The sequence below is a fragment of the Plecotus auritus genome (assembly GCF_963455305.1).
Source record: "Plecotus auritus genome assembly, chromosome: 1".
Lineage (NCBI taxonomy): Eukaryota > Metazoa > Chordata > Mammalia > Chiroptera > Vespertilionidae > Plecotus > Plecotus auritus.
The window spans coordinates 163,449,909-163,467,020 of NC_137770.1; the positions used below are offsets into that span (position 1 = coordinate 163,449,909).

A 17,112-nucleotide genomic window follows, 5' to 3' on the forward strand; every position below is an offset into this window, starting at 1 on the left:
ATAAACAGTTACGGAAGCATCCATCTTACATAAAAACTGCTGTTTGAAATTTTAACCCTGCTATTTTGGCTTCTGTAAACTCTTGTTTGCTTAAATAATAAGGAAAATAAGACTACTCCCATTCCAGAGAGGCCGTGGACTATGCTCCAGACAGAGTTGTCAGTGCTGACATCAGGCCAGGCCTTGAGATACGGTCTCATCGCCCCTTCCCAGCAGGCAGGCCTTCTTTCTCAGAAGGCCCGGAAGTCTCATTCCAAATTTGGGAGACAAAAGAGCTGGAAAAAGTATAAATAGAAAAAGTTTCCTTCATGTTGGGGGGCCCAGAATTTGAAAGACACATTTTTCTCTGGGCCTGGGCAGAATTTAATAATAAAATGTAACTCCCTTTCTCTAAGCATGGCTTGTTTTTTCTCTGGCCTTCTGTAACATTACACATGTTATAAAATGATTTGTCACATGAATGCTGTAATCCAAGACTACAGAGAAAATACAAGGTCAAACACAATTGTTCAGTATTGTAACCAGCTGAGTGAGCTGTGGATTAGTTACACCAGCTACCAAGTCATTCACAAGGAAACAGTAGCATTGAGTTGCTGTTAAAACGTCTGAACCACACGTAATGTTTAGAATTTGAGTAATGGCTAGCCGTAGGTAAGAAACATTTGAAGCAAATAAGTATTGTCTTTGGAAGTTTCCAGGTTTTATTTTTCCCTTCTTCATTTTATCATTGCCCCCTGGTGACAATGCCCTTTTCCCATATCCTGTGATGCTTGCTATCTCATTGCAATGATTTTCCTTTACAACATTATTCAATAAAAGTCATTCACTCTCAACATAAATTTAAGAAAATGAGTATTTGCATTTCAAGCATTTTGCTCTTTGGAATGCAGTTCTATCTGCTGCTAAAGTTTTTCAGGCATCAGCAAATACATGCTAAGGATGATGTGTGGGTGGAGGTCCTTTCTCTGCCTCAACTCCAACCCGAACATTGTGCCATAAGTTGGAGGCTCTAACTTAATGAGTTATTCTGAGGCCATTTTAATCTTGAGGATTTTCCATTACACGAAGCAGAACAAAATTAAAACCATGTGTATTAAAAGCACAAATGAGAAAAGTAAATCTTAAAGTCCTTAAAAGAAATATAGTACCACTATGGCCTTGGGGTAGGTGCAGAGGGATTTAAAGGCATGATTTAATTCCCCCACCCCCATATAATTACAAAACTTATAGATTCTGTTCCATTTCTAGGTGTCTATTCCTGGCTTTCTCTATATTCCTTTAGCCTCTTTACACCTCTCTCTGTGCTAATACACACTGTCTTATTTTGCTGTAGTTTTAAGACTTAATAAGTCTAAAAGTTCTGAATAACAAGATTTGTCTTAATTTCTACTAAAATAAGTTTCCCACGTTGTCCTTAAAAATTGTTTGCCTGTTCTTGACTCTTCTCCATCAACTGTATTGTAGGATCACTTTGAGCTCCTAATCTGTTGGGATTGTTATTGGAATTGCATTGCATTTTTGGGCAACAAATGACATCTTTGTCATACTGGGTTTCCTATCTATGAACATAAATGTATTGCCATTTATTTAGGTCTTCCTAAATGTCTTTCATTAAAGTGTTATGTTAGATTCATAATTAAAATCTCATTTTGACTCTTTCCACTCAAATGGGAATATCTTTTTCCCACTCAAGTGAAAGCTTCATCTTGCATCTGGCTTCCTTTCTCTTGTGATAAATATATATATATCACTATTTTTTAGTGTCTGAATAGTATTTAGCTATATGAATGTGTTATATTTTATTTAAGAAAACTCCTCTTTGATAGAATTTTATGGTGTTTGGTTTTGTTTTGTTTTAAATTATGACCCAAAGATATGTTTGTGGGCTGTTGTTGTTGTTGTTGTTTTAAGTTGATTTTCAGAGAGAGGAGAAGGGAGAGAGAGAGAGAGAGAAAGAGAGAGAGAGAGAGAGAGAGAAACATTGATGATTAGTTGCCTCTCATATGCACCCTGATTAGGGATCATACCCACAACCTAGGTATGTGCCTTGACCTGGAATTAAACCTACAACTTTTTTGGTGTATGGGATGACACTCCAACCAACTGAGCCACCTGGTCATGCTATGTTGTTCAGTATTTGTTGTAATAAAAAATGATGTAGGAAACATCTTTATACATCATTGTGCCCTTGTGAGAATATAACGGTAGGATAATTTTCATGAAGTGAAATTTCTGTTGAAAGAGTACATATATTGCCCTGACCAGTTTAGTTCAGTGGATAGAGCGTCGGGCCATGGACTGAAAGGTCCCGGGTTCGATTCCGGTCCAGGGCTTGTACCTTGGTTGCAGGCTCAATCCCCAGTGGGGGGTGTGCAGGAGGCAGCTGATCAATGTTTCTCTCTCACCAATGTTTCTAATTCTCTATGCCTCTCCCTTCCTCTCTGTAAGAAATCAATAAAAAAAATCTATTTTTTTAAAAAAAGAATACATGTATTTAAAGTTTGCATTAAAATGCCAAGTCTTTGTATAAGTAAGTACCACAAACTGGGTGGCTTAGAACGAGTGAGATTTACTATGTCGTGGCTCCGGAAGACAGAAAGTTGAGATGAAGATGTTGACAGATTGGTTCCTTCTGAGGCTGTGGGAAGAATATGTTCATGCCTCTCCCCCAGTTTCTGGTGTTGCCAGAAATCCATGGTATGCTTTGGCATGCAGATGCATCTTTACTTTCTTGTTCAATGTGTCCAAATAACCCCTTTTTGTAAAGACACGGGTCATATTGGATTAGAGCCAATCTTAATGACCTCATTTTAATCTGATGACCTCTGTAAAGACCCTATTTCCAAACGAAGTTCTATTTGGAGGTTGTGGGGATTAGGACTCGAACATATCTTTCTGGGGAGACACAATTCAATCTGTAACACTCCAATATTCATTTGATTGCCTTTCTACGGTCCAGTCACAATCTATTCTGACCAATGCTCACTTGCTAATCTTCCTGAAGCAGTGAGTTTCATTATCACACAGGATATAGACAAGCTTTCATGTCACATTACAATTATTTATGTTAATATAAATTGAGACTACATGTTGGGAGCTGCTCAAAATAATTATTTATAAATTCTTATTTTGTAGGTGTGTATGTGTAGGCCAGCCATCAGTGAGGTTGTATTCTGTGGGAACATACCAGTACGTGGCAATTACTGGATCTAACAGCATCTATTCTTCAGATAGATCAAAACACTTTAACCTCCCACCCAGTGCCTCAGTTTCCTGCACACTGTAGGGTTAATAATACCCAACAGTCTCCCCAAGATCACAGAACTGATGTAGTGAGTCAGGAACAATAATCACCCGAATTCTCACTAAAATTAAGGTATATGCAAGGAGTGTGTTTGTGTCAGTAGCTTCTCATCATCACTGTTGTTTATTTTGGTTCAGTTGGGTTGTCCTCTTAATAAAGAGATATTTGGTTAACTGCAGAATCCGCTGCGCTGTGGACAGTTTTTGGTAAACTTTTGGTGGCTTTTCATCATGGTATGGACCTCTACATTGCTGCCAAAACTTTTATATGTTGAGACTGATCGCACATGGCTACTTAGCCTTCTTTCTTTCGAGCCTGGAAGAAGGGGCAGAGAGGTTTGAGTCCCTTTGCGTTAGTGGGCAAGGGGGAGAAATGAGGGAGACAGAGAGGAGGCCAAAGTTCTGAGAGCTGAACTCAGACATGGGTACTGCCTTCTTCCCAGCTCCACCCACCACGCAGTGCCCAGGTGTGGTTCATCTCAGACACCCCTGGAAGCCCACAGCGCAGTGCGGGCCTATCCACTCATGCTCGGTCCTTAAGCCTCTCCGTGGGGCTCAAGAAGGGCCCGTGGGTACTCTGAAGTCTTAGATAGAAGTCATGTGTGTTGTCTTGCCAGACACACAAGGCAGTGGGAAGAGTGGGCTGCCTCGCGCAGGCTTGCCCCTCAGCTCGGGAGACCCGCCCCGCACCTGATCAATCCCAGCTCTTCATCTGCACAGCCCAGCCCCTCGCTAGCATAGGCCCGCCCCGCACCGGGCTCCGCCCCTCCTCGGGTGAGCCCCTTGCAGCTCATTCAGCCCCGCCCCTCGCTGTGCCTCGACGCCCCGCCCCCACCCCGTACGCCCCCGGGCTCCGCGATCCGCCCCGCCCCTTCCCACGTAGCCTGAGGTTCTGCAATCCGAAAGCCATGGATGCCCCGCCCACCTCGTGCGAGTTGCTTCCCAGGGCCCTGAGTCCCGCCCCGTCGCAGCAGGAGCCCGCCCTTTTCCTCGCTGGCCTATTGGAAAGGGCGTCGCCGTAGGTGCCAGCCAATGGGATCACGGCTGGCACTGTGCGTTGGTATAAGTGGGTCGCCCCGCTGACCCTGCGCTGGTCACACTCACGCCATGTGGCGCTGCAGCAGGCGGGTCCCTTTGGCGCTGCGGCTCAGCCGCCGGTGAGACGCGGAGCGGGAGGCTGGAAGGAGGGGCGGTGGAAAAGAGGGGCGGGCGGCGGACGGGAGCCTGGCGGTGGGGAGGTGGCTGGAGGCTTCAGGGTCTCCTCGGGTAGAAGGTGCAGCATCACAGCTCTCTGCTTTGGGGACTCCCGCGCCCCCCCGAAACTCCTCGCCGTCGGCTCCAGTACCCCAAGACTCCTCTTCTGGGGCTCCTGTTCCCCCTAACCCCCCTCCTGGGGTTCCAGGACTCCTAGACCCCTTCGCCTGGGCCTCTTGGACCCCTAGACCCTCTCGCCTGGGCCTCTCGGACTCTAGACGCCCACACCAGGGGCTCCGGTACGTCTAGGCCTCTCGTCCAGGGCTCTGTACCCCGAGAACCCTCTTCTGTAACTTTTGTACCCCAAAACCCCTCTCCTGGGGCTCCTGGACTCCTAGACCCCTCGGGGCTCCAGTATCCCGAGGCATCTCTCTTGGGGCTCTCATATCCTGAAACCCCTCTCTGAGCCATATCCCAAGACTCCTCATCCGTGGCTCCCGTATCCCGAGACTCCCTCACCCTGGGGTCCTCTACCCCCCGAGACCACTCGCCGGGGGTCCTGGACTTCTAAGACCCTTCTCTTGGGGTTCCTGTACCCCAAAATCCCGCTCCTGGGGCTCTGGTACCCTTAGACCCTTAACGGGGCTCCTGTATTTTTAGACCCCTCTCCTGGGGCGTTTGTACCCCGAGACCCCTCACTGTGGGCTCTAGTACTCCTGGAATCCTCCCTGTGGGCCCCAGTACCTTTAGACACCTCATCCGGGGTTCCTGGACTCCAAGAGCCAGGACCCCAGCCTGAAAACTCTCTCAGGGCCTGAGTGACAGATCCTCTTAGCTCCTCCTGATGGAAGTGCATGCCCCCTCCCATGGCTTCCCCTGCCCAGCAACCTACCCCCCACCAACCCCAAAGAAGGGGTTCCTGTCCAGGAACCAGGGTTGGGGTGATGGCAGAGAGATTAGTATGGAGTAAAGCAGGGCCAGGCCCAGGGAGCTGTCCTGTGACCCCCTTTCCTTTGGGGCCTCGGAGTGGGTGGCCCTGTGTGCAGATTGTCAAGGCTTTTGAAGTGAAGGTGGTCATTAATGTGGATTTTAATGTGTGATAAAAGTGGCAGTTTATGGGCCTCATTAATATGTTTGCCCCCCTTTTTTGTTGTTGGCCTAGAGTCTTTAAGAGACCTGAGGCTTCCACAGGAAGTACTTACATTTAAGCTGCTGCGTTTTAATAACATTGTAGCCTCCAGGATTTGAACTTTTTAAAATGACTCTATGGAAAAACATTACATTTGGTTTTCAACCTTGAATGAGTGCCATGTCTTATGAGTTTGTAAAGTGTAACATTTTACTAAGCTAAGCTTAGTTTCATGCTCATTCACAAAACCTTGTTTAATTTATGGTACTTTAGCCTAGGTGAGGAAATAGGGTAGTGTGTGTTGGGGTGCCCTTATGGCCTTGGAACATTGTCATCTGTGTAGTCGGTTACCAGAAAGTGTAGGGGGGAGCCCATGTTTCCCCTAACAGTCATACAGTTGGCTGTTGTGCTTTTTGTGGTTGGGTTCTTGATGATAAATAGCTTTTTAAAGTATATCCCACAACTCTAGAATTTGTCCAATCAATAAGGAAAATATTGGCTGATTTTAATATCTCCATGATATTGCCTGAAAGTGAATGAGTTTTGCCTGAAAGTGAATGAGTTTTTGTTTCTTTTCTGTATGTATTTTATTTAAAAATAAGTCGTGTCCCTATTACCCAGTTTAAGGTTACCCCTAATCTGTTATCACTCTCCCTCCTTCTTAGATGTAATTTCTCTCCTGGTTTACAGAAATTATCTCGTTGCTTTCCTTTATAGTTTTACTATCAATATAACATTCCTACAATACAGTGTTAACCTGTTTGAACAATACTTGCTTAGGAGAACACTGTTTATCCCTTGAATTTGTATTTTTATTTTTTAGTTCAGGATTACTTGACCAACATTTTTGTTACATGTAGTTGTAATCTGTTCTTATGGCTGAGTTTATTGATTGAACAGTGCACAATTTATCCATTCTCTGACTCCAAGGAATGGTGCCAGCCTTGTTGTACATGTGTGTTGGTATCCCAGGACAGGTTTCCAGGACATCTGCAGGTTTCCCCCACCGTCCTAACATAGACACTTCCTGTGAAACCTCTCCTATGCTGAAATGACATAAAGCAAAAAGCAATTACCATTAATTCATATAGAACATTTTTTGAGTGGTCCCAAACCCCCAAAATAACCTGCCAAATTATACCAATGAGCCCATAAAGCCTAGAATAACACTAACACATAGCAGAAGGCAGAATGCACAGAGTAAGTCGAGATTCAGTATAGACGCTCAGAGATACAGCTCAAAGAAAGCTCTGGTGGCGAGATGCTGAGATGCTGCGTGTGGGGCCACGCTCCCTGCTCTGGGAGCGCGCTGCCTCTGTAGTGGCTCCTGCAAAGCAAATGCAGGATGCTATTTCAGATTTCAGCCTTTTTTCGTAAAAGAGAAGATCCCTTTGGGATTTCTTTTGGTTATTGAAACACATACCAATGTAGGTATCCTAAAAGTGAAGTGGCAGAAGGCGAACTTTGAAAAGCAGGGGATACCTGCATGTCAGGGTGCATGAACTACTAGCTAAGTGATGCCAAATGCTGTTCCCAGTCACTGTTGCACTTTTCACTCCCAGGAGCAGTGAGAGAGTTTTTGGTGATACTTGACTTCTTAGTTTTCACCATTTGGTGGGTGTGTCATGGGACTTCACTGTAGTTTGAGTTTATTGAGATACTGTGATGGAAAAAGACATTTTGACATGAGATTTTTTTTTAAATGCAATTCAGGGAAATTGGTGTCAGAATTGCATTATAGTTATTTATGAACCTGTACAAATAAAGGTTTTTTAAATTTCTTTATTGATTAAGGTATTACATATGTGTCCTTAGCCCCTATTACCCCCCCCCCCAACCCTCCCACTCATGCCCTCACCCCTCTGTTGTCTGTGTCCGTTGGTTAGGCTTATATGCATGCATGCAAGTCCTTTGGTTGCTCTCTCCCCCTTATCCCCACCCTCCCCTGCCTTCCCTCTGAGGTTTGACAGTCTGATCAATGCTTCTCTGTCTCTGGATCTGTTTTTGTTCATCAGTTTATGTTGTTCATTATATTCCATAAATGAATGAGATCATGTGATATTTCTCTTTCTCTGACTGGCTTATTTCACTTAGCATAATGCTCTCCAGTTCCATCCATGCTGTTGCAAATGGTAAGAATTCCTTCTTTTTTACTGCAGCATAGTATTCCATTGTGTAGATGTACCACAGTTTTTTAATCCACTCATCTGCTGATGAACACTTTGGCTGTTTCCAAATCTTAGCTATGGTGAATTGTGTTGCTGTGAACATAGGGGTGCATATATCCTTTCTGATTGTTGTTTCTAGCATCTTGGGATATATTCCTAGAAGTGGAATCACAAGGTCAAATGGGAGTTCCATTTTTAGTTTTTTTGAGGAAACTCCATACTGTTCTCCACAGTGGCTGTACCAGTTTGCATTCCCACCAGCAGTGCAAAAGGGTTCCTTTTTCTCTGCATCCTTGCCAGCACTTGTCATTTGTTGATTTGTTGATGATAGCCATTCTGACAGGTGTGAGATGGTACTGCATTGTCGTTTTGATTTGCATCTCAGATAATTAGTGACTTTGAGCATGTTTTCATATGTCTCTTGGCCTTCCCTCTGTCTTCTTTCAAAAAATATCTATTTATGTCCATTGCCCATTTTTTGATTGGATTGTTTATCTTCCTTTTGTTAAGTTATATGAATTCCCTGTAAAAGTTGGATATTAAACCCTTATTGGTGATAACATTGGCAAATATGTTCTCCCATGAAGTGGGCTTTCTTGTTGTTTTGTTGATGGTTTCCTTTGCTGTGCAAAAGCTTTTTATTTTGATGTAGTCCCATTTGTTTATTTTCTCTTTAGTTTCCATTGCCCCAAGAGCAGTATCAGTGAAGAAATTGCTTCGGCATATGTCTGAGATTTCACTGCCTGTGGATTCCTCTAGTTTTTTTTATGGTTTCCCGTCTTATGTTTAAGTCCTTTATCCATTTTGAGTTTATTTTTGTGTATGGTGTAAGTTGGTGGTCTAGTTTCTGTTAATCTAGTTTTTGTTAATCCAAATTCATTGGTGTTTAGAAGTGGAAGGGAAGGGGGAGAGACACAGAGAGAGAAACATGGGTGTGCAACACATGAATTGGTTGCCTCAGGCTGAGGATCGAGCCTGCAGTCAAGGTATGAGCCCAGGTTACTTCAGTCCGAGGGCTGATGCTCTATATCCACTGAATCAAACCAGTTTTCTTTTATATATATATATATATATTTTATTGATTTTTTACAGAGAGGAAGGGAGAGGGAGAGAGAGTTAGAAACATTGATGAGCGAGAAACATCAATCAGCTGCCTCCTGCACACCCCCTACTGGGTATGTGCCTGCAACCAAGGTACATGCCCCTGACCGGAATCGAACCTGGGACCCTTGAGTCTACAGGCCGACGCTCTATCCACTGAGCCAAACCGGTTAGGACCAAACCGGTTTTCAGTGTTTAATTATTAGTTGATGTTATGAAGCTTTAGTTAAGTTGAGATAAAAGATCATTAAAAATTGAAGGAACTTTGCTAGAAATTAGTTTTCTGGAATGTGTTTGGAAGATTCAAGGTTTAATTTTTCTTGGCATTATCTTAGTCATATGACAGTATTTTTATTATGTGGCTGAACTCTGTGAGCCAGTTTTCCTGCAAATCTTCTAACTTTGATGACTTTCTTTGACTGTTGCAGTGTCCATCACACAGCATGGAGGTGGAATAGTACGAAAGCCTGTGAGAGGGCGCTGCGGTACCAAGTCGGAGAGAAGATCCACGGATTCACCGTGAGCCAGGTAAGGCCTGTCTTGACTTCTTTAATGAGAGCTTGTGAGGGCCTTTGAGTGGACCCTGGATCTGTTTTCATCTTTCTTCCTCGCCCTGGCTTCCTCCTGCTTCACAGTAGGTGCTCAGTGTGTATGTGGAGTCTGCAGTGAGAGTACTTACTAAGAACAGGTTCCCAATCCTTTCCCTGAACTCCTGATTTTAGAAGGTAAATTAAACTTACTCATGTTTCTACCCTGACATCTGGCAGTCCACACTGAGTGTGATACAGAAAGACTCTGAATGACCCACATTCATTCAGGTCAAGTTTTATCATCAAATATGTTTGCTACAATGTTATGCAAAAACTTTCTGATTTTGAGTCATGTGGGTTTCAGCATTATGGGAAAGAGATTATGTCCCATATTTACTTAAGTTATGTTTAAAAGGATTTTAATTTTGTTCTTGTTTTGCTTAAACATCTGCATTTTTTTTTTCTTTAATGCAGTAATTGGGAAATATGTGTTTCACATGATTGGCAGGCTGTTGGCTTCCTGCTGTGCTTGACATGCTGACATGCACAAAGGCAAACAGCTCACATTCTAGAGGACCCTGCAGGGGTAATACAGGATAGTGTGATGAACTTCATGGTGGAAGTGCGGAGAGCCAAAGGAAGGCAGGAGCGGAGGGGAGCTGCATGGTGGCAGGATAGGGAAGGTTCCTGGAGAAGGGGGTGTTTATAGAGAAGGGGGCGGTTAAGTTCAGAAGGAAAGTCACCATCTCTCTAGGGCCACATTGGTAGAGCCAGTGATGTGGGGCTCTCCCAAGGCAGGGTCCTGGAACGGTGAATCATGACAGGGTGAGCCCTAAAGGCCATGCAAAGGGATGAGGATTTCTACTACTGTATGGTAATGACACCTTATTTGGATTCTTTTATTTTTCAAGGTTTTTCTCCCAGTTTTATTGAGAAATAATTGACTTCCATCACTGTATAAGCTTAAGGTGTACAGCAAGCATGTCAAACTCACAGCTGGCGGGCCACATGCCTCGTTTATTTAAATGGCCGAGAGTTTGACATGCTTGGTGTACAGCATGATGGTTTGATTTTCATGTATCTGAAATGATTATAACAATAGGTTCGGCTAACTTCTATTATTTTTCAAATGTAATGGACATATGAGAAACCTTATCATCTTTGAAAAATAGTTACCATGAAAGCTGTTATGAGGCAGACATCTCGATGTACTACTGATTTAACACATTAATTATCTCTTGTAAAGTCTAGTAAGTTCTGAGATACAAATAATTTAATAGCTGTAAATTACAGTTCAGGCCCCTCAGGTCTAAGCTCTACCCTCTAGTATCTTGCCATGACAAGTTACTTACATAGCCTCCGAGAAGTGGGGATGATAGATGTGGTTGGCGGTCACAGGGACAGTGTTGTGATTGAAGGAGAGAGGCCCTGATGCAGTTGGACGACAGGGCAGCTTTAGTACTGGGGACTGTGGAGATTTACGTGAAGGCTGACACAGAAAGAGAGGACCGCCTTCTGGGAAGGTGAGCTCCTTTTTATTGTGCCATCCTGGACCCTTCCACTGGGAACAAGTGATGTAACTGGTGATCACTTCAGTGCTGGGAACTTCTCCCAAACTAGATGAGGCCAAGTACAGTCCCCAAGCATCCTGGCTGCCCCAGGCTGAGGCCCATTCCAACATTTATCAGGATTGGTCTTGTTACTGAGTTGGGGTTCTTGGGTTGTCCAAGATAGAAATTGAGAGGAAGCCCCAGAGAAATGTTTATTAAGCTTATGTTCCAGCACAAGGAAGGCACCACAGAGGAAAGGAAGGTCCTCTGCCCTGGCTTTGGGGCTGGTGCTGTTTGGCTGATTTATAATCTGGGGACAAATGTGCTTATGTGAAAAGGCCGGCTTTTTGGGAAAAAGGTGGGGCTTGTGGTGTTTTCTAATCAGTGTCAGATGACTTCCTCCTTCTGTCAGGTTGTTGGGCACCTATCTCCACATGTGCTCTGTAGGGGCATGATGGTAAACTGCTTATGACTTCACCCTAGGAAGGTTGTAAAGAGGTCAAACCTAGGATGGTTGTGGTCAAACCTTGATCAACTGGACAGGTGGGCCAGTAGTTTAAGCAGGCAGTTAGAAGGGAGGCAAAATTAGCTACCTCTGATTTTTGAGTAGGCAGGGGAGGAGTGGTAACATTTTTGTGGTTGGCTTATTTCAAATACCTTCTGAACCCCTGGTTTTTAACTTGACTTCCTGACTACCTGGTATTTTCTATTCTCGGACCCAAGTCCCTATGCTGTCATTCTGACATGCCAAGTGAGAGCCCTCATTCCTCAGGCAGCCTGGTGTGACAGAAGGGGTTGACTCGCAGAGTGGCTCACTCTGAGCCTCAGTGTTTTCATCTGTAACAGGTGAGAGTGCCTCCCTCACTGGGTGATGATGAGCTGTTTACAAAATGTCTGGCAAATAGTAAGCATTCTAAAAGGAGAGGTGTGTATATATTATTGTCAGCCTAGCTCTTCCTTTCCTCATTGGTGAGGTTTGGGATTGGGACAGGTGGTTCCTAATGTGCCTCCAGCCAGGTCCCTCAGTGGATTTAATATAACCATTCAGAATGCCTTTCCAGTTGAGTCTGGCCTCATGTTCTTGTTGTTGATTCAGGTAACGCCTGTCCCGGAACTGTTCCTGACCGCCGTAAAGCTCAGCCATGATGGCACAGGAGCAAGATACTTGCACCTGGCCCGAGAAGACACGAATAACCTGTTCAGGTGAGTGGGCACCCTGAGAACACGTTCTTAAATGTTTCTCCTTAGCGCATCACCATGGATTAAAGAAATGATACTGACAGTGCCCTGAAAATATAAGGAAAAGATTAAATGACTACATTCTCAGCTATGTAAAGTAGAGTTTACATTTGCAGTCAGTGATTGTATACATTACTAGAGGCTGGGTGCATGGATTTGTGCACTGGTGGGGTCCCTTGGCCTGGCCTGTGGCTCTCCGACATCCCCTGAGGAGTCCTAGATTCTGAGAGGGCGCAGGCCAGGCTAAGAGACCCCACCGGTGCACAATCGGGGCTGGGGAGGGACCAGGGGAGGTTCTCCAGGGTGTGTCTGGTCCATCTCGCCCAAACCCGATCGGCTGGACCCCAGCAGCAAGCTAACCTAACCGGTTGGAGCATCTGCCCCCTAGTGGTCAGTGCATGTCACAGCTACCAGTCGAATGGTTGCTTAGACTTCTATAGATAGATAGATAGATAGTCTGCAAATATTTTTATGAGAGATTACCATGTTAGAATGATGAATTCTAGTAATCCAGGGTAATGGCATATTTGGAAGCTGTTGGATGGTGTGAGCTAACATGCCCATGGTGGCTCTTTTTTGGCTGTAGTGTTCAGTTCCGCACCACTCCCATGGACAGTACTGGGGTTCCACACGTTCTTGAGCATACGGTCCTGTGCGGCTCTCAGAAGTACCCGTGCAGAGATCCTTTCTTCAAAATGTTGAACAGGTCACTGTCCACTTTTATGAACGCCTTCACAGGTAAGACTAACATCTTGGCCTGGGACTGCGGTTGGGTCTGTTTCTAAGTTAAAGGAGGGTAGTTGGTCCCTGGAGACGAGAATAAACTTATTCTCAGGTCTAGTTGAAAGATGTTAGAAATTTAATCCTTTAGGAAAGCCACATTGTGATTGGATTAGAAAGACCGGAATTTTAGCCCTGAATGGGTGGCTCAGTTGCCTGGAGCGTTGTCCCATACACCAAGAGGTTGCAGGTTCAATTCCCGGTCAGGGCACATACCTAGGTTGCGGGTTCAATCCCTGGTTGGTGCGAGTACGGGAGGCAACCAATTGATGTTTCTCTCTTACATCGATGTTTTTCTCTCTCTCTCAATGAAATCAATTTTTTTAAAAATCCTCCTCCTGTGAGGATTTAAAAAAAAAGCAAAGCAAAACTAGAGTTTAGGAAAAAGGCATGTGAGGTTTTTCTGAAAAAGGTCAAAACTGTTTTCTTTGGAGAATATTGCTATGAACTTCGGCATTTGTAGCATTATGTTATGTTGATGGCTGTGGTATTTGAGTTTTATTTTGGAGAAATAGGAGAGTCAACAGGCTGACGGTGTGCACAGAAGTGCTGTTGCAAGTGCAGTTAAAGAGCATATTCAATGGGCTGCCTTGCTAGGCCTGTGAGGTAAATGGTGCTGGACCATACTTCCTGATGTTTTAAAATCTTCCCTTTTGTTTTCACTCAGCTAGTGACTATACTCTATACCCGTTTTCCACACAAAACCCCAAGGACTTCCGGAATCTCCTGTCCGTGTATTTGGATGCAGCCTTTTTTCCCTGCTTGCGAGAACTCGATTTCTGGCAGGAGGGATGGCGATTGGAACATGAAAATCCGAGTGACCCCCAGACAGCCTTGGTTTTCAAGGGGGTTGTCTTCAATGAGATGAAGGGAGCGTTTGTGAGTTTTTCCTTTCTATATTGTATTAAAAGCATTGTACTCTGTAAAATATTGAAATATAAGTAGGTTTGGAAAATAATCGACATCCTGTTATGTCATTTAATATTCTCATCGTGTGAGGTGTATTAGCTTGGGGACAATGAAGGGCCAGGCTCCCGGTCACCCTAGAACTCACTCTTCCAGATGAGCAGTTCTGTGGTCTGGGGACCCCATATATGATCTGCAGGATGTCTGTGAGAAAACAGTGTTTTCATGACAGAAGTAAGACATCTTTTCTACCTCATTCCTGCCGAGCACACGGGAGTTTCCCTGAGACCATGGTGCACGGTGTGTGATGTCAGCACAGAAGCAGGTAGAGACACCAGCTCCCTTCCCTGAAGCCAGACTTTAAAGAGATTTGTAAAATATGTAAAAGAGTCATTTTTCTCAACAACTTTTTGTTTTGTATGAAAAGTATTTTTTAAAAAATATTGGTTAACATGTATTTGTGTGTTAATGATTAAATAGTTTTATAGTTTCAGTTTTAATTTCTAATATAGAAAAATTATATACACACACCTCTACATGATCAAGAAACTCGAATCATCAGAAGCTCATTAATGTTTGGGAGAATAAAGGGTCTGAGGCCAGACAGTTTGAGACCCTCTGTCCTGGGCCCTGTCCTAGCCCCTGACTTTGGAGACCTGCCCTGACCTGTGGTATGGCTTGTGTGATCTGTACTGCTCCCTTCCCCTTGCTGGTTGGCGGCTGTTTCTTACCTTCAGTTCTCGGTTTGGACATCATTTCTTTCAAACATGTTAAAACTCAAGTTAGGATGACTGCTTTCCCTCTGGATGTCCATGGGAGCGCCCATATAGCTTGTGGGCAGAGGGAGCCCAGGACATCTTTTCCACAGCCCCCACCTGTGTGGCTCATCACCCAGGGCCTACTGCCAAGCGGATGTGCCCTCTCTCCCAAGAGAGCAGGCCCTGGGTCCCGCGCGCAGATCATGAGTGAACCAGGTGCTTTGTTAAACACTATGTGTGGACACCTTTGTTTATCATTGGGACCGTTTTACTCGCGAGGTGTTACAGGTATATGCTCCCAGGATGTGATTAACTTGCTGTGTTGTAACAATGTGTGTATTATGCTACATATATGTGTATTTTTTTAATTTGAAGACAGATAACGAGAGGATATTCTCACAGCACCTTCAGAACCGCCTCCTTCCTGACCACACGTATGCGGTGATCTCTGGTGGTGACCCATTGTGCATCCCAGACCTCACGTGGGAGCAGCTTAAACAGTTCCATGCGACACATTATCACCCTAGTAATGCCAGGTGACGTTTTGTTTTGAACGTTGGAGGGTGGCTTGATTAGGAGTTGACTTGTTTGCATTTTCTTACACAGTGGTAAGCTTCTCTCACATTTATCAGGGAAATGTTTGCTTAAGAGCCAAGTAAATTGAGACAAGATTCTTCACTTCATAAATTGCCTTTCTAATTTACTTGGACGCTCAATCTAAAGGTCTGCAGTGACACTCTTGCAGCCCAGCATGGTGGTGACCCACCTCCTGCAGGAGGGCCTGGGCCCACCCTCCTCGTAGGGCAGAGTGACAGGTGCCCATAGCTTCATGCCTCAGTCCCAACAGTGCCCCAGGAATGGTGGCGGCAGGTATTAAACCTTGGATACTTACTTTTTGATGAATTGCTTGTTTCAAAGATCATTAAAAATAAAACGCTAATAAAGGGAATTACAAACATAAGGGTTTACTCCCAATACGTGGATTTGTGAGCTTAGAATATAAAGATAGTTTCTGACATGAGATAATACCATTTTCACATTTAAGAAAATAAAAGACTTGCTCAAAGCCACCTACTACAAATTCAGACTTTCCAGTTGTCCCCCAAATTTGTGATGTAAGGGAGGCCCACAAATTGCCCTTCATCATCAGTATGTCTTTTTAGTACCCTTTTGTGTAGGATAGTGTCCCCTCTGTTTTCATTGAAACTGAAGAAAGTAGACAGGTTGACTCAGGATTTTCTCAAAACTTATGCCAGTGGGGTTTTCTAAAAATTTTCTGGGCGTCTGATTGCCTTTCTGTGGCATTGGTGGATGTGTTCCCATGTTTCCCAAAGGGGACTTGACTTCAAAGACTCGGTTACCTTCATAGTTGATGCCTGCATCCCTGCTGCATCCAGATGTCTCGGGCCTGCTTACCACAGGGGGAAGCTGCAGCTGGTTTGCGGGTCTCCACGGTGACAGCGATCCCCCACTATAAAGCTGTTTCCTGCCAGACCAAGGCGTAGGCTGGGGTGGTAACCAGCACCTTGTGAACATTGAGTTCCTCATCAACCTGTACATGTTCTCATATTCATTGACGATTGTTGCCTGGAGCAATTTCTTCAGTAGCATTAGCAAGCTTTCTAAATAATAATTCTACATGAATTAGCTGGGCTTCTGTACAGAAGAGCTTTCCCCATCTGTGGGGCTGTGGGTTACCCCGAAGACAGGATTCTGAAGGGAAAGGCAGGGTGCTTGTTTCCCTTGGCTGTCCAGTTGTGAGGAGAGGCATGGCGGCAGTTGCTCTTCCAATGAAGATACGCTTTTCTTTCTAGCCTTGTTTGGTTTGTTTTTTAATATCATTATGACTCATACACATATTTTTATATGTGTATATCTGAGGTGTGAGATCACATGGATTTTTTAATTAATTTTTTTATGTTCACATGTCCCAAGTATGGCCCAAGGGAGTTCCCTCAAGCTCATCCTGTCTGACAGTTTTCACTCTTCGGTAACTTTGTTTTCTGTCCCCCAACCCAAACCCAGGCTCCTCCTGCTCCAGGTGTGCAGGTAGTCATTTCCCAAGGTGGCCTGTGACTCATGGAGACAGACATTTATAGACTAGTGTCTGCATAGCGCTACTGTTTGAGTGGAAACTTTTAAGGATCTTTTAGTTACTCATTCTCCAATTTTTTTTTAATTTTTAATTTTATTTTTTTGTTAATACTTACCCGAGGATATTTTTCCATTGGTCTTGTAGAGAGAGGGAAAGACAGAGAGGAACATCAATGTGAGAGAAACACATCGATTGGTTGCCTCCTGCATGCACCCGAGGAGCCTATGCCCTGGACTGGAATCGAACCCAGGACCCTTTGGTCTGCAGGCCAATGCTCTATCCATTGAGCCAAACCAGCTAGGGCTCATTCCCAAAATTTTAACCGTAACCGACAACATTATATTAAAGAAGAAGATCAA

General features: G+C 44.3%; 1 protein-coding gene across 2 annotated transcripts in view; it reads left to right on the forward strand.

Moving 5' to 3' along the window:
* The first annotated feature begins 4,334 nt into the window (after positions 1-4,334).
* PITRM1 (pitrilysin metallopeptidase 1) overlaps positions 4,335-17,112 on the forward strand; it is a 40,285-nt gene continuing 27,507 nt past the window's right edge. The window contains exons 1-6 of one of the 2 annotated variants that reach the window (XM_080686355.1): positions 4,335-4,460; positions 9,324-9,423; positions 12,072-12,178; positions 12,801-12,952; positions 13,662-13,873; positions 15,034-15,194. In XM_080686355.1, the coding sequence (XP_080542481.1) occupies positions 4,411-4,460; positions 9,324-9,423; positions 12,072-12,178; positions 12,801-12,952; positions 13,662-13,873; positions 15,034-15,194 (782 nt within the window). In that variant the 5' untranslated portion in view covers positions 4,335-4,410. The remainder of the gene's footprint in view (positions 4,461-9,323; positions 9,424-12,071; positions 12,179-12,800; positions 12,953-13,661; positions 13,874-15,033; positions 15,195-17,112) is intronic. The other variant, XM_080686356.1, reaches the window with a different exon arrangement.